Here is a 26500-nt window from a genome sequence, read left to right on the forward strand (position 1 = left end):
TAATTCCTTCCCTGGCCTTGGAATGTTGATCATTGACGGTATAGTATACATCCTTGCCATGGAGCGATCTGAAAGTCCAGCTGTGTCCTGGTCAGCTGCCTCACCACCTGCAGTGAAGAATCACTTCCTTTATCAGCTAAGAGTGTTTGGGCATTCTTCTTAGTCACCAGTGTGTTATATGTTCATTGGATAACAGAAGTGTTGTGGAGTTCTTATGATCAGATGTCTCGTAAGATTAGCATAAGGAGGTTTAGTGAAGCTTGGGATGTTTGGAACGGCACAGTAATCTAACTAAGAGGAGTGCTGGTACAGACTAGGGTACACACCTGCTCCTACCTACCTCCCACCCTTTCTGGGAATACATTGCCTTAAAGAGTGAGGAAGCAGAACAGTTGAGCATCTTCTGAAGTATCGTATTGGTGGAGGAATCCATGATGTTCTGTTTGAAAATTGTCTTTGTACATTGTTCACAGACTGAAATCGAAACAGCCGTGGATGGTGAGCGCCATCATCAAGTTGTGGTTAGCTTGTGATACACTCTCACGACTGCACCCCCGCAGTTCCTCACTTAAGTCTCATTTCTCCGTAATATACGAAGAAATAACTTCTTGATCTGAACATTATAACTGTATGAAAAGGTCTGTTTACACTGTACAACTTTGATGTGGACCGTTGAGGATGTGTTGCCAGCAGGGTAGTGGACTGTTGGATGGTGTCGTCTGTCAGCAATAGATGAGATGGCAGACGATAGACGGGTGTCGTGAGTTGGTCTCTTTGTTTGTTGATGTGTGTCAGCTGTTGGGTGTCAGCTCGTGGTAATGCTGTATCCTAGGCGCCAGCTGTCCATGGTATTAGATGAACCCTTCGTGCCAGCAGTAGTGGCATCTTCTCACCGGTAGTGGCATTAGATCCTCAGTTTCAGCTGTTTATGGTATTTTTTGTATCATTTTCGTCTTGGTTTACGGGTATCATGAATGGTGTAAGCTTTTCATGGTAGTGTCTGCAGTGAATTAGTTGGATGCGGCACTTACCATTGTTGACAGTTATTTACTGTGTATGAGCTCTGTATGGGACTGACCACTGTTTGCTGTGTATCACCTTTTCATGGTAATAACCATTTGGTATTATTTGTACTCTTGCTGTGTGTTAACTCATGCCCTCTTACTGTTATAATACACAGTATTACTGTAACAGCTGGCCGGTGCTTGACTCATCTAACAGCTGTGTGAGCTACTGTTTAGTTTTCATGCCTTCGTAGCACGCCTTGTATACTGTCATTGACTTGTTCAATTTTTTGTTAGTGTTGTGCTAGTTCATAAAGCTGTTTATTGTATATCACAGAAACTCCGCCACGTTTGTAGGAGAGCAAATATATGCGTGGCTGGTGTGTGCTGGCAGCTCTCTTGCGCATATGGGTAGCTGCTTGTTTTCTATTTTCTCTTGGTTGTCTGTTCAGCAGAATATTTATTCTAGGATTGCATTGCCATTTCAACATATCATCTGCCCTGGAGCAGTGTTTTCTTGGCGCCATCATGTATGTGGGCCTCGAGATCACATGTCCCATGGGGGTCATCTGTCCTTGGTGTCATCTTGCTTGGCATCATTTGTCAAGTGTGTGTGTGTGTGTGTGAGAGAGAGAGAGAGAGAGAGAGAGAGAGAGAGAGAGAGAGAGAGAGAGAGAGAGAGAGAGAGAGAGAGAGAATACCTGTTTGTGCAATATAGAGAGGAAGTTCTTCATCCTAAGGGCTCCGTGTCATACACTCTTTTCTGTCAGTAATATCATTATTGCGTTTGATATCTTAGCATTTACGGGTTCTTCGGTTAGCTTCTCCCATGCTGCCGCGACGCCATCAGTATTGAAGTATAACTTGTTGCGTGTGTGTGTCATGTCTGTATCCTGATGGAGTGATCTGGTGAGAGGCTGGTTAATATGTCAGCCGCAATACCCCATTCACTCGTAGATTGCTGTAAATTGTCTCGTGCAAGATCGTCGTCATAGGCTGGCTCCATATCACAGTGTCACATCATCACTTTACTTTCAGCTGAGTCGTGGTTCATCAGACATGCGTTTAGCCAAAGCTGGATCCTGTGTGAGTCTTTGTTGATTGTCACAATCCAGAACACTGCCTACTTCTCTCATAGGTTTAGCGTTATCTCTAAACATATTCACGTATACATCAAGTCCTTTTGACAAATCATTTACATAGATCAAGACTAATAGCTGTGTTACCTAAACCTTGAGGGACACCACACCTCTCCAAGGACACCATACCACACCTCACTTTAATCCATTGTGAAAAGTTGCAGCTGGCTCATCCTCTTTTACTGTCCATTAAGGTAACTATCGATCCAGTGGCGACCCTCTCTATATGCCTTCATCAAAATTTATTTTCCCCTGCGGCCTTTTACGGGGACAATGTAACACACTTGTACTGTGATTAATGATATTGTGTCACGCAGGGAGAGTTTTACGCTCGTCTTTTATGCTCGTCCTGCCCATTTCTTAACTTATATATGTATACCATCTATTTACTTTAGTGGTACATATACTCACGCACCTCAGTCTAAGCCAGGTGTGTGTGTGTGTGTGTGTGTGTGTGTGTGTGTGTGTGTGTGTGTGTGTGTTGGAGGAGACACAGGGAGAGGTTGGCACCGTCAACCCCCTCCCCCCCACATCTCCCCAGCCTCGACCCGACCCGAGAGGGATGCCGCACACTGCCATTAGCCACAGCCACGTCCTCTGCTTCAACACACTCCTACATGCTCCTACCTACTTACTTCGTACCCTCCTTCATATGTCATTATCTTGACTATAAACTACCATTTTTTTATTTAAAAAGTTACCTATCGATTCTTTTATAATTCCATACTTAGGGACATGTTGGGCATGTTTATGTATTCCGGGATTTGTTTTTAGTTACACTTGACAAAACGATGTAAATAAGGAACTTGGTTTTGAAGGTTGGGTAGTGTGTGTGTGTGTGTGTGTGTGTGTGTGTGTGTGTGTGAGGGAGGGAGGGAGGGAAGGCGGGCAGTATAGCCAAACAGGCAGGAGCGAGCGGTTGGTTGGCTGTGGTGGTGTTGTGGTGTCAGTGGTGAGGGCCGGCCAGTTCCCACACACACACACACACACACTCCCTCTCTCTCTGGCTTCCTTTCACACATCCTGTGTCCCCAGCTGATCATACTGGCCGAGCCCTGGCACTCCTCTGGTCATGACACCACCTTAGGGGAGGCTTCCTCCCCCCGCCAGAACTTGGACATGTGATTAGTGTTTATGGTGTTGTCCATCACAAGTGCCCTGGCATTATACCAGGCACGCCTGCTACATTGTCATTCCTCAGCTTAGAAAACTTCGTGTAATGTGGCATGTGGGGTGGTGAGTGAGGCAGTGTTGTGGTGGTGATGAGACATTACTGTTGTGGTGGTGGAGTCAATATTGTTATGGTGGTTAGGAAGGAGGTGTTGTAGTGGTGAGTGAGGGAGACTTGTGGTTGTGGTGATGGAGGCAGTGTTATGGTGATGAAGGCAGTACTGTAGTGATGGTAGTGATTGTGACTATTATGGTCGTCTTAAGGGTGGCACTGTTGTGATGGTGGTGAGACAGGCAGTGTTGTGGTGATGGATGAGACTGTTATGATGCTGGTGAAACGGGCAGTGTTGTGGTGATAGATGAGACTTGTGATGACGAGTGAGACAAGTTTTGTTATGGCGAAGAAGAGCTGTGCTTGTTGTTCATTATCTGCCGTTTTCCGCGAACAAGTACGATGATGAGTGGAAGTAGAGGGATTGAAGCGGTGTTTCGTTGATGAGTCAGGCAGTTTTGTATTAACGTGTAGTCTTCGAGGGGAAAGGAGGTTGCTGAAGCCAGTCGGAATAACGGGTTGTGGGTATAGGCTTGTTGTCGCCCACACTCTGTTCTGCTGTTCTCACCATTACTCCTGCTGCTATGGTGGCCATCACAATACGAAACAGTCGTGCCAGCATTCGCTACCAGGACCTAGTTTCACTTTATTCATGTAACATCGTTCCCCTTAACCTGTTTTCTGTCCCTCACGTACCCCTCCCCCCAACACTTACCTCACCGCCTCCACCACTACCACCCCCTCATCCCCTCGTTTTATCTGCCTAGGCATACTCTTCCTCCCTATCTTAACATCTTTCATATAACTGAATGTACACACCCCACTCCATTCACTGACGTCTCACAGCTGAAACTTGTTTCATTTACTGTAGTGTGAGGATGGAACAGTACAACTGCACTGGAAGCATTGCATAACTTGCTTTAAAGGGCTAGGTGTTACAACATTTTCTGCATTTGAGAATGTTTGTTGTATCATGTGACAACATCCAACATGGCAGACATTGTAAAGTGTAAGCATATATACCTTTCATATGTATTTTTAAGTGTGTCATTGATGAAAATTTGATTCACACACATGCACCCTTATATATATATATATATATATATATATATATATTCCCTGGGGATAGGGGAGAAAGAATACTTCCCACGTATTCCCTGCGTGTCGTAGATGGCGATTAAAAGGGAAGGGAGCGGGAGGCTGGAAATCCTCCCCTCTTGTTTTTTTTTTTTTTTCCAAAAGAAGGAACAGAGAAGAGGGCCAAGTGAGGATATTCCCTCAAAGACCCAGTCCTCTGTTCTTAACGCTACCTCGCTATCGCGGGAAATGGCGAATAGTATGAAAGAAAAGAAAGATATATATATATATATATATATATATATATATATATATATATATATATATATATATATATATATATTCTCTACCACTTCTGAAACCACACTGCTCTTCCCCAGGTGTTTGCTTTGAAGAATGTATGTGAGAAATACTTAGAAAAGCAAATGGATTTGTATGTAGCATTTATGGATCTGGAGAAGGCATATGATAGAGTTGATAGAGATGCTCTGTGGAAGGTATTAAGAATATATGGTGTGGGAGGCAAGTTGTTAGAAGCAGTGAAAAGTTTTTATCGAGGATGTAAGGCATGTGTATGTGTAGGAAGAGAGGAAAGTGATTGGTTCTCAGTGAATGTAGGTTTGCGGCAGGGGTGTGTGATGTCTCCATGGTTGTTTAATTTGTTTATGGATGGGGTTGTTAGGGAGGTAAATGCAAGAGTCTTGGAAAGAGGGGCAAGTATGAAGTCTGTTGGGGATGAGAGAGCTTGGGAAGTGAGTCAGTTGTTGTTCGCTGATGATACAGCGCTGGTGGCGGATTCATGTGAGAAACTGCAGAAGCTGGTGACGGAGTTTGGTAAAGTGTGTGGAAGAAGAAAGTTAAGAGTAAATGTGAATAAGAGCAAGGTTATTAGGTACAGTAGGGTTGAGGGTCAAGTCAATTGGGAGGTGAGTTTGAATGGTGAAAAACTGGAGGAAGTGAAGTGTTTTAGATATCTGGGAGTGGATCTGTCAGCGGATGGAACCATGGAAGCGGAAGTGGATCATAGGGTGGGGGAGGGGGCGAAAATTTTGGGAGCCTTGAAAAATGTGTGGAAGTCGAGAACATTATCCCGGAAAGCAAAAATGGGTATGTTTGAAGGAATAGTAGTTCCAACAATGTTGTATGGTTGCGAGGCGTGGGCTATGGATAGAGTTGTGCGCAGGAGGATGGATGTGCTGGAAATGAGATGTTTGAGGACAATGTGTGGTGTGAGGTGGTTTGATCGAGTAAGTAACGTAAGGGTAAGAGAGATGTGTGGAAATAAAAAGAGCGTGGTTGAGAGAGCAGAAGAGGGTGTTTTGAAATGGTTTGGGCACATGGAGAGAATGAGTGAGGAAAGATTGACCAAGAGGATATATGTGTCGGAGGTGGAGGGAACGAGGAGAAGAGGGAGACCAAATTGGAGGTGGAAAGATGGAGTGAAAAGGATTTTGTGTGATCGGGGCCTGAACATGCAGGAGGGTGAAAGGAGGGCAAGGAATAGAGTGAATTGGAGCGATGTGGTATACAGGGGTTGACGTGCTGTCAGTGGATTGAATCAAGGCATGTGAAGCGTCCGGGGTAAACCATGGAAAGCTGTGTAGGTATGTATATTTGCGTGTGTGGACGTGTGTATGTACATGTGTATGGGGGGGGTTGGGCCATTTCTTTCGTCTGTTTCCTTGCGCTACCTCGCAAATGCGGGAGACAGCGACAAAGTATAAAAAAAAATAAAAAAAATAAAAAAAAAATATATATATATATATATATATATATATATATATATATATCAGATTATGCCTTGCACTATGATACAGCAGTCTGTGACATAATTTGTTTCCAAAATATTATTATTATTATGGTTCTGAATGTGTGTGAAATATTATGTTTGCCTCTTGAATGTATTTCATCTATTTATATGTTTCATGCCATTGGAGGCATTTGTATGCCTAGTAGCAGAAGAGACTTAGAAACATTATTGTTTAGTTTGATACGTTTTTGATCAGCACATCAAAGCTTTGGCTTTGGAACTCTCTACCTTCTCATGTCTTTCCCAATAACTATGACCAGGCACATTTCAAAAGACAGATTTTTTTTCTCAAAAATTCATGAATACTTTCCTTTGTCTTTTCTTTTTCCATTTCATAATTCATTCTATATTTCATTGAAGACCTAACCTTGATGTGGACTTTTTTCCTTGATTGGAGTCATAAAAAAAATCTCCAATTTTTAGTGTGAACTCGTAGCTGTATGCTCCAGTGCATCCCGTTGCACAAAAAGTCCAATTTGTCATTTTCAAATTCCAGTAAAGAGTTAGAACTGTAGAATTTTACAGGCATCTTTGACTTGTTAGAGTTGCTGGTTATTTGTAATGATGAAGCAGATGTTGAGACTAAAGATGGCGCTGTATATATATACTGTAAGGTCAGAATGAATAATCATTTTATATGTAAATGCCAAACGTAGGTGAGAATTAGAAATCCAAATGAAAAAAAAGTTTCAGAAGATGAAGATTGATGTTGAAATATGGCATTCTTTCAACTGGAATTGCCTTTTTGAGACAGCTCTTTGTCAACTAGGGTGTACAGTGCTGTGTTGACCTATGATCACTAAATGGATAGGAATCCTACTTTATTATGTGATATTACCAAACCCTCTTTTGTGATATTACCAAGGAACATACTAAGACTACTGTACCAAAAATATAGGAGTTTCAGTGTTAGATATGAATGATGTGATTATAGTGGAACAAATGAAAGTATTGGAGAAAATTTAGATGGTAATGTTATTGTATAGAGATTGATTAACTTTTTGAGTGAAGCCAAAATGTATGATTTTATGTTAAAACTTTAAAGTTTTTTTTATATCTTTTTTCTTGCTACAATGTTTTATATATCTGTTATTACTTTAGTGCTTTATGTATTATATAAGAATCAGTCAAGATACAGTTTCAGAAATGCTTGTAATTTCTTTCGTTAAATTTGAAAGGTGAATATAGATTGTTATAAATAGTAACTTCTGTTTCGCAGTGATTTTGTATCTCATGGGGACTTTGTATTCCAGGCATTTGTCACACTTGCGGGGACAAGGTGACTGGTGCTGGCCAGGCGTGCCAAGCTATGGGTAACCTGTATCACACAAACTGCTTTATCTGTTGCTCCTGTGGTCGTGCACTACGGGGGAAGGCCTTCTATAATGTCCATGGAAAGGTTTATTGTGAGGAAGACTACCTATACTCTGGCTTCCAGCAGACTGCTGAAAAGTGTGCAATCTGTGGCCACCTTATCATGGAAATGGTAAGAAATTGCTAGTTAGTGTACCATAATGGTGTGAGAGTAAATTGCATTTAACTTAAGAGCATTTATACTTGATTAGCAAAGATTATTATTTTGTATGTGTTCAGCCACTGTACTGAAGTAACTGTAGAAGCTCCTTCATTTTTGCCAAAAATTTAAAGTAGCTTTGGATGTTACATGCTGATCTGTTTCATTGATTTTTAGTTCCCTAGTCTAAAGAGATGAAGTACTCATTCTGAGAGTCCTTATGCATATATATATATATATATATATATATATATATATATATATATATATATATATTTTGCTTTGTCGCTGTCTCCCGCGTTTGCAAGGTAACGCAAGAAAACAGACAAAAGAAATGGCCCAACCCACCCCCATACACATGTATATACATACACGTCCACACACGCAAATATACTTACCTACACAGCTTTCCATGGTTTACCCCAGACGCTTCACATGCCCTGATTCAATCCACTGACAGCACATCAACCCCGGTATACCACATCGATCCAATTCACTATTCCTTGCCCTCCTTTCACCCTCCTGCATGTTCAGGCCCCGATCACACAAAATCTTTTTCACTCCATCTTTCCACCTCCAATTTGGTCTCCCACTTCTCCTCGTTCCCTCCACCTCCGACACATATATCCTCTTGGTCAATCTTTCCTCACTCATTCTCTCCATGTGCCCAAACCATTTCAAAACACCCTCTTCTGCTCTCTCAACCACTCTCTTTTTATTTCCACACATCTCTCTTACCCTTACATTACTTACTCGATCAAACCACCTCACACCACACCTTGTCCTCAAACATCTTATTTCCAGCACATCCACCCTCCTGGGCACAACTCTATCCATAGCCCACGCCTCGCAACCATACAAAATTGTTGGAACCACTATTCCTTCAAACATACCCATTTTTGCTTTCCGAGATAATGTTCTCGACTTCAACACATTCTTCAAGGCTCCCAGGATTTTCGCCCCCTCCCCCACCCTATGATCCACTTCCGTTTCCATGGTTCCATCCGCTGCCAGATCCACTCCCAGATATCTAAAACACTTTACTTCCTCCAGTTTTTCTCCATTCAAACTTACCTCCCAATTGACTTGACCCTCAACCTTACTGTACCTAATATAGACCTTGCTCTTATTCACATTTACTCTTAACTTTCTTCTTTCACACACTTTACCAAACTCAGTCACCAGCTTCTGCAGTTTCTCACATGAATCAGCCACCAGTGCTGTATCATCAGCGAACAACAACTGACTCACTTCCCAAGCTCTCTCATCCACAACGGACTTCATACTTGCCCCTCTTTCCAAAACTCTTGCATTCACCTCCCTAACAACCCCATCCATAAACAAATTAAACAACCATGGAGACATCACACACCCCTGCCGCAAACCTACATTCACTGAGAACCAATCACTTTCCTCTCTTCCTACACGTACACATGCCTTACATCCTCGATAAAAACTTTTCACTGCTTCTAACAACTTTCCTCCCACACCATATATTCTTAATACCTTCCACAGAGCATCTCTATCAACTCTATCATATGCCTTCTCCAGATCCATAAATGCTACATACAAATCCATTTGCTTTTCTAAGTATTTCACACATACATTCTTCAAAGCAAACACCTGATCCACACATCCTCTACCACTTCTGAAACCACACTGCTCTTCCCCAATCTGATGCTCTGTACATGCCTTCACCCTCTCAATCAATACCCTCCCATATAATTTACCATATAATTTATATATAATTTATATATATATGTATATATATATATATATGTATATATATATATATGTATATATATATATATGTATATATATATATATGTATATATGTATATGTATATATGTATATATATATATATATATATATATATATATATATATATATATATATATATATATATATATATTGTACAAAGGCAAAGGGGATAAGAGTGAGTGCTCAAATTACAGAGGTATAAGTTTGTTGAGTATTCCTGGTAAATTATATGGGAGGATATTGATTGAGAGGGTGAAGGCATGTACAGAGCATCAGATTGGGGAAGAGCAGTGTGGTTTCAGAAGTGGTAGAGGATGTGTGGATCAGGTGTTTGCTTTGAAGAATGTATGTGAGAAATACTTAGAAAAGCAAATGGATTTGTATGTAGCATTTATGGATCTGGAGAAGGCATATGATAGAGTTGATAGAGATGCTCTGTGGAAGGTATTAAGAATATATGGTGTGGGAGGAAAGTTGTTAGAAGCAGTGAAAAGTTTTTATCGAGGATGTAAGGCATGTGTACGTGTAGGAAGAGAGGAAAGTGATTGGTTCTCAGTGAATGTAGGTTTGCGGCAGGGGTGTGTGATGTCTCCATGGTTGTTTAATTTGTTTATGGATGGGGTTGTTAGGGAGGTGAATGCAAGAGTTTTGGAAAGAGGGGCAAGTATGAAGTCTGTTGGGGATGAGAGAGCTTGGGAAGTGAGTCAGTTGTTGTTCGCTGATGATACAGCGCTGGTGGCTGATTCATGTGAGAAACTGCAGAAGCTGGTGACTGAGTTTGGTAAAGTGTGTGAAAGAAGAAAGTTAAGAGTAAATGTGAATAAGAGCAAGGTTATTAGGTACAGTAGGGTTGAGGGTCAAGTCAATTGGGAGGTGAGTTTGAATGGAGAAAAACTGGAGGAAGTGAAGTGTTTTAGATATCTGGGAGTGGATCTGGCAGCGGATGGAACCATGGAAGCGGAAGTGGATCATAGGGTGGGGGAGGGGGCGAAAATTCTGGGAGCCTTGAAGAATGTGTGGAAGTCGAGAACATTATCTCGGAAAGCAAAAATGGGTATGTTTGAAGGAATAGTGGTTCCAACAATGTTGTATGGTTGCGAGGCGTGGGCTATGGATAGAGTTGTGCGCAGGAGGATGGATGTGCTGGAAATGAGATGTTTGAGGACAATATGTGGTGTGAGGTGGTTTGATCGAGTAAGTAATGTAAGGGTAAGAGAGATGTGTGGAAATAAAAAGAGCGTGGTTGAGAGAGCAGAAGAGGGTGTTTTGAAATGGTTCGGGCACATGGAGAGAATGAGTGAGGAAAGATTGACCAAGAGAATATATGTGTCGGAGGTGGAGGGAACGAGGAGAAGAGGGAGACCAAATTGGAGGTGGAAAGATGGAGTGGAAAAGATTTTGTGTGATCGGGGCCTGAACATGCAGGAGGGTGAAAGGAGGGCAAGGAATAGAGTGATTTGGAGCGATGTGGTATACCGGGGTTGACGTGCTGGCAGTGGATTGAATCAAGGCATGTGAAGCATCTGGGGTAAACCATGGAAAGCTGTGTAGGTATGTATATTTGCGTGTGTGGACGTATGTATATACATGTGTATGGGGGTGGGTTGGCCATTTCTTTCGTCTGTTTCCTTGCGCTACCTCGCAAACGCGGGAGACAGCGACGAAGCAAAAAAAAATATATATATATATATATATATATATATATATATATATGTGATGTGAGAAGGAGATGGAATGAGTATTTTGAAGGTTTGTTGAATGTGTCTGATGACAGAGTGGCAGATATAGGGTGTTTTGGTCGAGGTGGTGTGCAAAGTGAGAGGGTTGGGGAAAATGATTTGGTAAACAGAGAAGAGGTAGTAAAAGCTTTGCGGAAGATGAAAGCCGGCAAGGCAGCAGGTTTGGATGGTATTGCAGTGGAATTTATTAAAAAAGGGGGTGACTGTATTGTTGACTGGTTGGTAAGGTTATTTAATGTATGTATGACTCATGGTGAGGTGCCTGAGGATTGGCGGAATGCGTGCATAGTGCCATTGTACAAAGGCAAAGGGGATAAGAGTGAGTGCTCAAATTACAGAGGTATAAGTTTGTTGAGTATTCCTGGTAAATTATATGGGAGGGTATTGATTGAGAGGGTGAAGGCATGTACAGAGCATCAGATTGGGGAAGAGCAGTGCGGTTTCAGAAGTGGTAGAGGATGTGTGGATCAGGTGTTTGCTTTGAAGAATGTATGTGAGAAATACTTAGAAAAGCAAATGGATTTGTATGTAGCATTTATGGATCTGGAGAAGGCATATGATAGAGTTGATAGAGATGCTCTGTGGAAGGTATTAAGAATATATGGTGTGGGAGGCAAGTTGTTAGAAGCAGTGAAAAGTTTTTATCGAGGATGTAAGGCATGTGTACGTGTAGGAAGAGAGGAAAGTGATTGGTTCTCAGTGAATGTAGGTTTGCGGCAGGGTTGTGTGATGTCTCCATGGTTGTTTAATTTGTTTATGGATGGGGTTGTTAGGGAGGTAAATGCAAGAGTCCTGGAAAGAGGGGCAAGTATGAAGTCTGTTGGGGATGAGAGAGCTTGGGAAGTGAGTCAGTTGTTGTTCGCTGATGATACAGCGCTGGTGGCTGATTCATGTGAGAAACTGCAGAAGCTGGTGACTGAGTTTGGTAAAGTGTGTGGAAGAAGAAAGTTAAGAGTAAATGTGAATAAGAGCAAGGTTATTAGGTACAGTAGGGTTGAGGGTCAAGTCAATTGGGAGGTGAGTTTGAATGGAGAAAAACTGGAGGAAGTGAAGTGTTTTAGATATCTGGGAGTGGATCTGTCAGCGGATGGAACCATGGAAGCGGAAGTGGATCATAGGGTGGGGGAGGGGGCGAAAATTTTGGGAGCCTTGAAAAATGTGTGGAAGTCGAGAACATTATCTCGGAAAGCAAAAATGGGTATGTTTGAAGGAATAGTGGTTCCAATAATGTTGTATGGTTGCGAGGCGTGGGCTATGGATAGAGTTGTGCGCAGGAGGATGGATGTGCTGGAAATGAGATGTTTGAGGACAATGTGTGGTGTGAGGTGGTTTGATCGAGTAAGTAACGTAAGGGTAAGAGAGATGTGTGGAAATAAAAAGAGCGTGGTTGAGAGAGCAGAAGAGGGTGTTTTGAAATGGTTTGGGCACATGGAGAGAATGAGTGAGGAAAGATTGACCAAGAGGATATATGTGTCGGAGGTGGAGGGAACGAGGAGAAGAGGGAGGCCAAATTGGAGGTGGAAAGATGGAGTGAAAAAGATTTTGTGTGATCGGGGCCTGAACATGCAGGAGGGTGAAAGGAGGGCAAGAAATAGAGTGAATTGGAGCGATGTGGTATACAGGGGTTGACGTGCTGTCAGTGGATTGAATCAAGGCATGTGAAGCGTCTGGGGTAAACCATGGAAAGCTGTGTAGGTATGTATATTTGCGTGTGTGGACGTGTGTATGTACGTGTGTATGGGGGTTGGGCCATTTCTTTCGTCTGTTTCCTTGCGCTACCTCGCAAACGCGGGAGACAGCGACAAAGTATAAAAAAAAAAAAAAAAAAAAAAAAAAAAAATATATATATATATATATATATATATATATGCCCCACAGGAAACAGCATCACTAACCCCCACTTCAGCAAGGTAGCGCCAGGAGAACAGACCAAAAGGCCACTTTCATTCACACTGGGTCTCTAGCTCCCATACGTAGTGCACCAAAACCACAGCTTCCTATCCTCATCCCTGCCCCACAGACCTTTTATTGTTTACCCCAGAGATTTCACATGCCCTAGTTCAGTGCATTATACCTGACAGCTAGAGACTGAGTGTGAAGAGGGGAGGGGGTTGTCATTTCTTGTTTGGCGGCATGGCAGTGGGAATGAATGAAGGCAGCAAGTATGAATTATGTACATGTCTATATATGTATATGTCTGTGTATGTATATATATGTATACATTGAAATGTATGGGTATGTATATGTGCTTGTGTGGACGAGTATGTATATACATGTATATGTTGGTGGGTTAGGCCATTCTTTCGTCTGTTTCCTTGCGCTATCTCGCTGACAAGGTAGACAGCAACAAAGTATAATGATAATATGATAATAAAATCATTATTATTATTAGTATTAGTATTATTGTATTATTATGCAAATTATCACCATTGTATTTTTTATATTTTTGGGTGCACAAGTAAATGGCACTAATTCATAACCACTCCTTAGTTTTGACAGTTGCTAATCATAAACATACTAAATCATTTGGGATTGTGATCAGACCTGTTGAGATTGTTTGATTGACCCTTAACTCCAGCTTTTAGATGAGCTGAGCTGATTGGTAACTTTGAAAGTCATGTTGAATTGTTGTAATGCTTTTGAAGATCATTCATGTCTTCAGCCCCAAACTCATGTTTGGATAGGCACTTTAGGTGCTGATCATACTTAGCTGAATTATGTTGAATTATGATTTGAACTTAATGAAAAGGGATATTGGGTTAATCTTAGTTCAGGTGTGTAGATAGAATTATGTTAAGCATCCTTGAGAACTTTCATAGAGATACCCTAAACCTTAGCTGTTAATCACCATTGTTGCTGAATCAGTTTAAACTTTGGTCATTTATCTTGAGATCATTCGTATCTTCAAGTCTTAGCTCTTCAAAGCTGGATCTGAATTGCATGTCTCTTTCATAATTAAGGACTATACATACATGACTTTAGTTTCCAGTCATTTGTATGCATTCTCATATTATGAAAAAACCCATTCCCATTTACTTTGGATAGACAAAATATATTCAGCTCCTCAGTTTGCGTATTCACATCCCAAAACGAACATGGACTTCTGCGCTAATATAAACACCTACTAAGTTCTCGCTTAACTTAGTAAGTTGACAGGCAAGTGTGACTAGTGTCTCGATTCACACCTCTATCTTCATGCTCAGAACATATTTCATGCAAGCATTATAATCATTCTGCTAGCATCTTCAAAAATACCACTAGGCCCTGTTAGTTCAGTCTCTGCAAATGTCAATCCTTTTTGTGGGCTACACCTTCATGTACCCTCCTGTACTGCTATGTAGCTTTATCACCAGCCTGTCATTTGCTTTACTCTCTGAAATGCCTTTCATTCATGTGCCTTTTTCAGACTTTTCTTTGTGTCACATATCTTTTTCACATAAGCACTCTTAATGCCATTCTCCAAATTCTTAAATACATTAAGCATTCTTCTTCACTGTTCTAATTTTTTTGTGATCTGGACTTAGGAAGGCTAAGGCTTTCATCCATAACTCAGAGTTAGGACAAGCAGTTTAAAGCTTCCTCCCATTTAGTAGAGCATTCACTTCTAATGATCACTAACATCACTGAATATTTTTCAACTCTTGGTATGTCCATCATCAACACACCTACTTGGATTATTTTAATTTGATATCTTTGCTTAATGCTTGCAAAATGAAAGCCAACATTTTATTGCTACAGCACTTATGAAATGGCCCAACCAACTTAAAGGAGTAGGAAATTCTCTTAAAGCAGTGGCAGGTTAACTCTGATTTTTGAGTTTTGGTTAGCTGAGATTCTGCTATTGAATTTTGCTAACCAGAAGGTGGTCACTTCTGTTTTGTAACTTTGACTTGTACTTAACAATGATTTTTTTTTAAACTTATATGTATTGTATTGATTATCCCTGGGGAGAGGGGAGAAAGAATACTTCCCACATATTCCCTGCATGTCATATAAGGCGACTAAAAGGGAAGGGAGTGGGGGAGCTGGAAATCCTCCCCTCTCGTTTTTAATTTTCCAAAAGAAAGAACAGAGAAGGGGGCCAAGTGAGAATATTCCCTCAAAGGCTCAGTCCTCTGTTCTTAACGCTACCTCGCTAATGCGGGAAATGGCGAATAGTGTTGTATATATGTAAATCCCTCTTGTTTAAATTTCCTATTTTTATTCCTCTTCGTCTGGTCACTATCTCTCATATCCTCATAAGTACCCACTTGCTAGGTATTTGCTTATTACTCCAAAATTATCATGGCATATTTTTTCACAGTTGCTTAGAGTTCTATTTGATCATCAGTGCGAGTGTATGCAGAGTAATGTTTTGCTTTGACTAAAAGTATTCTGGGATACTTCTTGCCAGCATCATTTACCTTAAGCTGTGGAATGAGTTAAAAATGAATTAATTAGAACTCATACGTGTCACCCTATTCTGCCTAATATTTTCAATACAATTTTATTACTTTTTCAGATATTACAAGCAATGGGCAAGTCGTACCATCCTGGTTGCTTCCGTTGTTGCATCTGTAACGAGTGTTTAGATGGCGTGCCATTCACTGTTGATGTTGACAATAAGATATACTGTGTCCATGATTACCATAGGTGAGTATACTTTTTTCATTCAAAGGAGTACATTAGTAGGGGCACTGACTTAAGTTACTTGTTTGATGGAAGGTGGAAAGTTATAAAATTTCACTTGACAGAGATGCTTTGTGGATGTAAGGGTTTATTCTTTTGGTTTTCATGATTTATTTGAATTAAGCTCTTTTGCTATTATTCTTTCTTTTGGTACTTAAGGATTTTCTTCTTGCATCTGGCTATCTAACAAGTAAAATCAGAAAACCTAACCATTAATTTTCTTATGACTTTGTGTATTATTTTCTTTTTGTGTGTGACTAACCTTGGGACTCTCGTATCTTTTTTATTTTCTGAATTAGTATTTCTGCTCATCACCTTACTGCTAAAGCTTAATGTTAATGCTGAATGGTATTTTGGTTATGAAGTTCATCAGCAAATACAGATTGAAATATGATATGGTATAAATTATTGCAAATTTTAATTAGCTTTTTGGTGGTTTGTAAGATGGTTCATTTGTGTTCATTGAATATATCATTGTATACAGTGTAAACGTATGTACTTACTCCCTGTTCCTGGAGTCCCTTTTGTCTTCTGTGTGACTCCCACAGTGCTTAGGAAGCAATCCACATCCACTTAGTAGGACCACAGGTCATAAAGTAATATATGTGTGTGTTTACATTTAGTAGGACTACAGGTCATAAAGTGTTATGTGTATGTTTATGTGGGTAGACTTTGGGGTAACTGAGCCGTAAGTGTTTATTGTCCTCATTTTAGTAGTTGCATTGTGGGCATGAAGGGTCTAAAGATATTTTGAATTAGTGTTTCCAGTGTTGTAAGGTTAGGTAATGTCCAGATCATAGACAGGAAAAATTAATTCATGTATGTATGTGTGTGTTTGATGGGTATATACATCTGGTGGGATGTATTTAAGACTGAGTTGGGAGGGTGGTTATTTAGTGTTTAACTTGTTATTTCAATGTACAGATATGTTTATGTTTTGTCAGTGTTATGTTTGTTGGGGGTTGGGGATTTTTGAATTAAGGTTTCTGAAGTGTGATGTTTGGGTAAGCATTTTTACTTCTATTTAATGGTTAGTGTTTAGTTATGGTATGGTTTGGATCTCTGGGGTCTATTGCTTTTTGCAAAGAATTGTTTACCAAGCATGTTGCAGTGGGATTGTATTGGGAGCATCTTTGTTTCAGTGTGTAGATGTTGAATGCTTAGGGTTGCTTGACAGCCAGTGACTATTATAAGGCTCCCTTTTGTATGGTTTGCAACTTTGTTAGCTTTGCTTTTGAGAGGGTGGTCAACAGAAAGGTAAGGCATATCTTAGGGGGGAATGGATGTATTGTTTGTTGAGGATATAAATGGATTCTTTTTCTTGGTCCAAACTTGGTACCAGTTCTGAGGGCATTTAGTGTGTGTATTGCTTTTCTGTTGATGTTTGTTGTGTGGGAAGTGAATATCATGTTTGTGTCATATGTGATACCTAGAATATTTCTTGGTTTGTTGAGTGGGAGTGATTGTTATTTCAAGGTGACTAGAGAATGCATGTTAAATTCCTGTTTGTCTGGGGTTTAAAAGAGTGACAGAAAGCTTTTGTGGAGATGGAGACATTCCTGTCAGGGTGTATTCTTGTTCCCTTTATGAAATGTAGTGATGCATGTTTTGCTGGTATAGTATCAGGGTAATGGGATGTATTTTTAAGGTCATCTGCATATGAGAAGACTTTGTTACCATGGTCTACAAGAGGTGGTGGAAGGTCATGTGGGAAGACTTTTAAGAGAGTTGGAAAAGGACTGTTCCTTAGGGAATAACATTGTAGAACTTAAGGGTGTGTGAATTTGGCTTAGCAGCCAGCTGTTATATATTATAATTTATTTCATTCATTTATTTAGATATTAAAATGAACCAATCACTTTTTGTCATTGTTTTGAAGGGTGGTGTCAAATGTCTTCAATATGAGGATATTTCAGGGAACTGTCGAAAGCTTTGTTGATGACTCATGCCTCAAATAATGCGTGAGGGGAGGGGAAGGGGGTTTAGTTGGTTGAAGCTCACTAGAATGTGTTGTGTGAAGTTCTGTCTCTAATGGTGGTGGACTGATTAGGCACAAAGCTGTGATGCGTAAGTAAGAATGGGAAATTTTGCTTGAATCTCATGGGAATAATTTTTTCAGAGATTGGATATTGAAGACAAAAGTGATAGAGGCCAGTATGAGGAAGGGGAGTTTGGTACTTTGGAGGATTTTAGGATTGATACTTTGTGAAAAAAATCCAAAAATGACTGCTTAACATAAGGCTTTCATGTATCAGGTTTTATTTGAGTAACAAATCCTATTACTTTCCTATGATGGGGATATTGTATGGCTGACTGCATGATACAGTCTTAGAAATCAGATGACTTTATTTGTCACATTGGCTACCTTATAGTATTGTGAGTGGAGGGATGCAACTTTGGCTCACTGTTCTTGTATATAGTGATATTTTTCCTTACCAGGAACTAACCATGGTTGTCCCTGGAAAGAGAGGGCTATTTTCTTGCTTTCAAGCAAGGAAAATGTTTACAAGAGAGATATCACATCTTATAGGCTGAGCTGAGTGTACCATCCAGACACATTTTTACCTCCTTATTATGTCATCCCTCCCCAAAAAGCTGTGTCTGGTTGACCTAGTCAGACCAGTAAGGCAACTGATAACATGATAGGTATGGGGTTTTCAACACCTCATTCTTTCTGAGGTTAACAGCTGAGTTGGGTTGACATAGTAAGACCAGTAATGTGACTGGTATCCATATAAGCTTTTTTTTTTTATTACCTCATGCTTCATTATGTTATCGTTCGTCTCACTGGTCTTCCTAGTGTGACCAGCCGAGCTTTTCTGGGATGGATGATGAACTTCACCCTGCCATTATGTCTTGAAATCTTCCTTGTAGACACATCATGCTACCAAGTAAGAATATGGGTCTTATCCTCTTAGGTCAATTTCTCATAGTTAGTTACTGTTAGAGGAAAAATGTCACATGGAACAAGTAGTGAAAAGTCTCTAAACACACCCATAGCCAGCGAAAGTTTCGTCATTCCATTCTCAACACTGCTGGATGACTGAGACAGCAAATTATATCGTGTGACTCCTGAGACTGTACCATGCTGCCAGACATGCAGTATTCCTACCATAAGCAAGGAATAAGATATGTTCCTCAAGTAAAACCTGATGCATGAAAGCCATTGTGGAAAGATCTTTATTTTTTCTTGAGACTATGTTGTCAGGTTTCCATGTGTGGGGAATTTTATAGTGTAACCAGCAGTCTCTTCTTTTAATGCCCTTTGGTACCTTGACAGCATTCAGATCATTAGCCAAAGAAATTTTAACTTGCTGCTTTAGTTAAACAGTGTCCTTACCATTTGAACCGTGGTAAATAATTAATCCGAAATTTAAGAACGTGACGAAATCCCAGTCTATTTATTCGCATAGTTTTTCCTGTGAGTTTACTTTGATATTTTATTTACTGTGAACTGCATCAGTCAGATTGGTCGATTTGACGTAAACCTCTCTCCTCTTAGAATTGTTGGTGGATTCACATACATCTTTAAACAGTATGCTTATCAGCAATCTCTGTGCATATAAGTTTTAAAAACCCAACAGCAATGCTGGAAGCATATGTCATGGAATTCTGCAAAATGGGCTAAGTATGTTATAATGAAGAGTGCACCATGTGTTTGTACTTAAGAATTAGTGAAAAGAATTCATTTGCTGAAAATGACTTGTTGAAGGATTCAGGAAAGTTTGAGGATTGTCAATTTCCATTGCTTATTGTAGTGTGAATGTGGCCAGGAATAAGCTATCACTGAGAGAAAAGATGATTTCTGTCTCCTTTGGCATTATTTCATCGTCAGTTGGAGTTAGCTCATTTACAGCTTATACCTACATAACTATGTTAGTAGTATTTATGTAGAAGGTTACTAAAATTATTTATGTAGTTACTGAGATGGGCTGGAAATCTTCCCCTCTTGTATTATTACTTTCTAAAAGTAGGAAGAAAGGAAGGCGGTAAGAAAGATTTTTTTTGATAAGTTCTCAGTTGTCTGTTCCTGACACTACCTCGCTAAACGGGAAAGGCAAGCAGGAAGAAAAGTGTTACTGAGTTTTTACACAATGACAAACAAACAAAACAGCACAAGTACATAATAGAAACCATAGTAGTAAGTCCTTCCATTAAACCCAGGCCATTGTTATGGAAATATGGAGATGTAGAAATAATTAAAGTATCTAATCTTAGAACTTGATGGGTTTTTTATCATCACTAGTTACAGAGGTTAGGAATGAAATAACTAGGTGTATGATCACTTGATATATCTCTCAAGTTGTATGTATCATATGTTTTTAATGAAGGAAAGATTATATATGTGCTGTTGGAGTATGGAACAGAATGAAGGTTCTTTTTGTAAAGCCAGAGTTATTCAGCTGTTCTTAATAGGGAGGCCAGGAAGAAAAGTGGCCAGAGACATCCTGCTATCAAGAGGTGTCATTCAAGACCTCAGGCTTCAACATCTAGAGGTGGGAATGATGGACCATACACAGGGCCATGGTAGTTAATTGAAGATGTTGCTGAATCAGGAGGGATTTCTCATCGATGGAATAATTATAAGACAGCTACAGTGCACCTTGGGGCTTTCAGCTATGTGTGAAAAAGGAAAGTCACCATGCAAATGAGGATTGCTTGTACAGTTCATCTGACAGCAGCAATTACTTGTCACAGTGTTATACTGTATATTGAAACTGTAGGAGTGTCAGAAGAGACATTATTAAATGAAACATTAGGATGCATAAGGACAATTCTCTGCTATTCAAAGGAAGGGGGATAGTTATACGGATCTTCCAGTCATCGTGTTATCACTTCACATCTCTTAAGCGATACTTTTTGGAAATGTCGTAGTTTGATTTTATTGAAAATACTATTAATGGGATTATATTCGCTTTGCACCAAAAATTGTTGAGAAGCCTATACACTGGCTTTGTGGGTGATTCAATACATAAATTCATGTTCCTCTTTGCCCCCAACATTCTTCAGGTGATCCATGTACAGAATTACTGTAATAGTGACACTCAGTAGATGGAAGTCATTTGTCTCATTTCTTTTTCAATAGAGAAAGATTTTTAAGTTCAACTGTGCACTTTCATATGTGTATTAGTGCTTTAATGAAACAGAAATAAAAGAATGTCATCATTTACTAAAGAATATTGAAGGAATTCACACTTAGTATTTTCTGATATATTTATTGTTGTTTACCTGTACCAGAAATGAAAGATGTGTATGATTGCATATTTCTGTAGTTTACTGGTCATTCTTAGCTGAAAGCATTAAGATATGATGCATTATGATGTATAATAAAGATGACACAAATTGTGTATATACATCATTTTACTCATTTATCATCATTTTTTTTGCCTAAGTTTGTATTCTATTAGTATTTTAAGTTATTTATTAAAGGTGATTATTCACCATGGAATCCACACATACTGCATTTTTCAAGTAGGAGAGTAGTATGCATTTAAACTGATATTATGTTTATCGTGAGGGCAGCTTTTGATGTACAACTTTTATTCACGCATGCAATAGTGGTATTAGTAAAGAAAGATGAGATGATTTATCCTTCAGCTTTAAAATGTAGTCTAATTTTGATATTAGATAAGTTTGGCTCATTCTGAAAATAAACTGTGCGTCACTGATGCTGTTTTCTACATTTGGAAGAGGATTGTTGTATTTGCTACCTTTGTTGCCATTAGAGACCTAAAAGTGTATTGAAAATACTTGACTCATGTGGGCTCTCTTCCTTTCACTTGGTAACTTTTAACTCCAGTCTTACTAAGTAGCCTGATAAACATCATCTAACCCTAGACTGTCCTAGGACCTAAATGGTGGTTTTTTATTTCATACAATTTTTTCATACAAACTTCTCTAGAAGTATACAGGTTACGTCAGTTGTTAAGGCATTTCTCATTCATTTGACATGCCTCTTTACTTTGATAATACATACAGTTGGTGAGTGTTTGTCCTGTGTGAGTGCCAGTTCTTCGTTAGTGATTATTTCTACCTCATCTCGTTGTTAGCACTTAGATATATGAAATACAAGTTGACAAATTTATATCTAGTGAAAATTGTTTGCCAACTTGCATGTAAGAGGGATGGCTGTTTACACATGATCCTGTTCATGGACTTGGAGACAAAATTATTGGTAGTAGAATGGAAAGAGAATGGCATCTTCTTTATTAGGGAACCCAAGTAGGGGTGATTATGAATGTATGCATGAAGACAGGAGAAGCAGTGCATAAAAGTGGTAAACTGAACTGTAATGTTTTATGATCCTTAACTGATGACTAGATATGGAAGGAATGTAGTTACAGGCTAAGGAAAGATCATTCATCACAGTTACCTTGTATTGTTCTCACAGCTGTTTTGTTTTTAGAGGCATTAGTTGGCACATTTATACTACATTCTCTTTTTCACAGCAGTTCATTTGTTTGTATATGAACCATTTATGATAATGTCTTGAAGCATTCTATCTGTTTTCTTTAATTCATTTCCAGTTACACTGGATGGAATTGATCTCTGCTGTCTTCCATAACACTCTCACTCTTTAATTGTTTTAGTACATACATTGACATACAGTTGATTTTCTGTACTTCTTCAAAAAAACTTTATTAAGAATCCACAAACTGAACTCAGTTTGATGGAATATGGGAAAGGAAATTAGAAACCTTTGGTTATGATGAGATGCCTGGATGCCTGAATACTTAAGGAATTGGAGTATGTAATGTGATTTTTGTGATTGATTTGTAACTGATTAAAACACTCAGCTCATACCTACTTTAGATGATAAGCTTTTTTTCTTTAAGACATCAGTCAAGGATAGAAGTCCTCATACCTACATGTATAGATCAGTAAGGAGAAGGATAGACATACCTATATATCTATATTGTCTTCATAAATCATGTCTAGAGCTTCAAAGAAATTACATCTCAGACTAATCATCTGGCACATTAATTTGTTTTGAAAATGAGAGAATAAACAAATTTATTGTCCAACTTTTAAATGATAAGGGAACCTGAAAAAGAATTCTTTTTCATACTTGTTTGTCATATCCTATACTAGCAAGGTAACACCAGGAACAGATTAAGAAATGTCCCCATTTGCTCAAATCCACCCTTTCTGTCATATATAGTACACCAGAACCAGACGTGGAAGTGCTTTATAACTTTCAGTAAATCTTCCTGCTCCCTACAGCAGATACACAGCTAGTACTAGTGCCTATTTATCCTCTTTTAATGCAAACATTGAGATATTGTTTGCTTCTCCTCATGATTTAACTTCATATTTGCTTTTTGCTGAAGAGGTGCCAGTGCTATTGCTAGTAGAACACATTTGATGTGCAAACATCATCAAACACATTTGTTTAAAGACATCTTCAAGGACATATGCTTTACAAACATCTTCAAGCACATATGCCATACAAAAACCGACAAGTGTTTTGCAAGGGAGATGTACTAACAATTATCTGGTGAAGTCTTCGGGGTCTTCTACCAGGCTGGGCCCAAGCTGTTGGTTAAGATCATTTCCCGTTTTTTTTCTGCATTTCATCTGGATGACCGTAGTCCTGCCTTAAACCCTGGAGTTTCAGGAAAGCAGTCATCAGTTGAGAGCCTCAGTTTCTATGAATGGCAGGTGTCTACTTGTGATCAACCCACCAGTGAATTATACGATGATTTTGCAGTTTATTACTGGTATTATTATAACAAAAGCTTCTCAGAAGTTGCATAACAGTTAGAGCCAAAATACACTGATAGAATTTACCCAACACCACAAAACAGAAAAGCACATCCAGGAGACAAGCTGACCAGTTCTTCACTGCTAATTGGCCACTGGTGCATGGCATATGCTGCAGAAAATACCTTGATGTGCTAACCACTGTTATTATTAGAAAAGCTGGAGACCCATGAAGGTAATACAAAATCCTTGTGGGAAATGTTTGCCTCTCTTCTCTAAAGAATGAGCTTATAGATAAAACTTTGACTATGTACTCTTGAGATTTTGAGGAGGTAAATGGTCTTATTGAAAAGTTTATGCTGTCACCAAGTTTTATTTCATTCTCTGTTTATGTTTATGGAAACCCATGTTTCAAATTATATTTTGATGGACCATCGTGTTGCTCTGTATATTATTCTCATGTCTATCCACACCCTGTTTCTTTACCATCCCTGGAGCATCTGTATTGTTTGTATGGCCCTTAGTTGAGTAATTATAACATATCACAGGTGTCCCATTTCTCACTCACATGTAGACACTGGGCTTTCCATACAAGGAAATGATGTAATTTTTTCCTTTTCTTGTGTTCAAAGAGATAGAGAAAAAACGACTAGATTACTTAGATTTGATAATGGGATCAGTAGATTTTAATGAACTGCTGCAACTGTGGATGTAGCAAGCATGAAAACTTAAGTCTCTGTAAGCCATCTCATAATTGGTTCCTTTGCTTAGGGACATTATACCAAGTAATCTCTGAAACACAAACCTGACTTTTTAATTTCCAGTATGGCTTTAAGAAGTATATTTTTTGCATCCCACTACATCACTGTAACCGTAATCTTGTATACTTATCTTTCACAGTACTTGCTGCCATCAAAATGACCTGTTTAATTCATAGTATTATATTACTTGTTCTCTTGATGTTTCACAAACATTTTGTCATATATAGATCTGGAATGAAAATGTACTCGATTAGAGTAATATGAAGTACCATGATGCTTTGTTTGTATCAATATTCTACAGGACTTTCTTCATAAAAATTATAATAGGGGGACTGATTGCCATTCATATATATCATGTTTTGCCTGAAGCATATGTATGTAATTTAGATATTTGGAGCACTTCCACATATACGTGATTCATGTTGAAAACCAGAGGTCCACATAGGAGGCCAGTGATCAGAATTACGCCATTGTTCTTCATATTAATACCCACATTTGTTGATTGAGGCTGTTTTTTTTTCTGCATTACATGGCAGCTAAAGAATGGATGTGAGCAAATGAGGCCTGTTCTTCATCTGTTCCTGGCACTACCTTGCAGATGCCGGAAACTGTGAACAAGGGTGAAGAATAGTATTATGTGGTGATGATATATGTTTGGGACAGGATGTGGAGAGAGAGTCTTGGCAAATGATACAGTGAAAAGAGAGCAGACAGTGAAAGCTGTTCAAAAGATGAAATGTGATAACATGGAAGAATGAGAGGATGAAATTTTGAAAGAACCCTTTTAAAATGAAATACTTATTAGTGTAAGAGTGATGGATCAAAGGGATGAGATGACTGAGGACATGGTTAATATGAACAGCATACCTAGATTTAAGATGTTGTATGGTTGTAGAAAATGTTTAAGAAATGGGGCCCCAGAAGTGATATTGCATAAGATGACAATAACTGGAAATGTGGAAAGATGGATGTACACATTTCTAACTAACGAATCATGATGTGTTGTTGTAAATTAGGCTATTTCCAATCACTCCAAGGTAAAGAACTTAGTTTCTTAAGAGCTGTTCTTTCACCTTTACTGTGTTCATTCTCAATATTATTTGTAGGTGATACTAGAATGAATATAGAAATTTTATCAGAAGACACTAAGATCTTAAAGTGCTGACAGACATAAACCAAGTCATGTGATGGACCATTGAAAATATAATTTTTTTTAATAGCAAAAAGTTTTTAATAGTCTTTTAAGGGGAAGTGAAGGATCAAAAACTTTACAGAATACTGCACAGGATTGTTGATATGTATGGATTGATTTGGTGATTAGATTGGTTGAAAGCAGTACCATAGATATGCTTGAGTAGATGATGAATATTTCACTTCAAACCCATGACTGACTTTTTTTTTTCATCTTATTGAGAAGTTTACAGTATTTTTTTTCTTTACAGGTTTCTGATATCTTCCATTATCACAAATGCCTTGAAAGGACCTAGTGGTCTGTTGCTGTTTAAATTCCTTTGCATTCTTTCGTATATTATGAAAGAGGTATGAAGAGACCTCAGAAAAAAATTTTTTATGGCCTAACCCTCAGGATATATGCAACAGTAACAGTTATTGCTTCCAAAAAGATGGCTGGCTTGATTATATGGACCTTCAAGCACGAAAGTCAAAAGTATTGATGATGTTCTTCATGGCCCAGATACTCTGTTGAATCGAATACTGTTATGTGCTAATATCACCTTTCAGGTCAGGCACAATTGCATATTTTGAAAGTGTATGAATGCCTTTTACAGCCTGGATCTGTGTTACTGGGAATGACAGAAAACACTTGAGCCCTTACTCTCCCAGGTTTAGATAGGAGAGTTATACAGTATCATAATTTGCTTTGCATGACAGGCATAGAAAGATTTGTAAAATGATATTACTGAAATCATAAAGTGCAATTAGCTTGGTGAAAGAATTTAAAAATGACATTGACAGGTCGCATGGGGTGGCGGTGCTGCTTCCTGTCGGGCGGGATGGAGCCTGGAATGGATGAGGGTGGGCAGGTGTGGATGTGCACACATATATATATATGAATGTAGGTTTGTGGGAGGGGTGTGTGATG

At 39.1% G+C, this 26500-nt stretch overlaps 1 protein-coding gene across 5 annotated transcripts in view; it reads left to right on the forward strand.

Moving 5' to 3' along the window:
• Positions 1-26500, forward strand: part of jub (LIM domain-containing protein jub) — a 119095-nt gene that overhangs the window by 73600 nt on the left and 18995 nt on the right. For 4 of the 5 annotated variants that reach the window (XM_071684337.1, XM_071684334.1, XM_071684336.1 and 1 more), the window contains exons 3-4: positions 7506-7738; positions 15768-15898. In XM_071684337.1, the coding sequence (XP_071540438.1) occupies positions 7506-7738; positions 15768-15898 (364 nt within the window). Of the gene's footprint in view, positions 1-7505; positions 7739-15767; positions 15899-20350; positions 21604-26500 lie in introns of those variants that run through there. The other variant, XM_071684335.1, reaches the window with a different exon arrangement.

The sequence above is a fragment of the Panulirus ornatus genome, chromosome 38 (genome assembly GCF_036320965.1).
Source record: "Panulirus ornatus isolate Po-2019 chromosome 38, ASM3632096v1, whole genome shotgun sequence".
NCBI classification, from domain to species: Eukaryota; Metazoa; Arthropoda; class Malacostraca; order Decapoda; family Palinuridae; genus Panulirus; species Panulirus ornatus.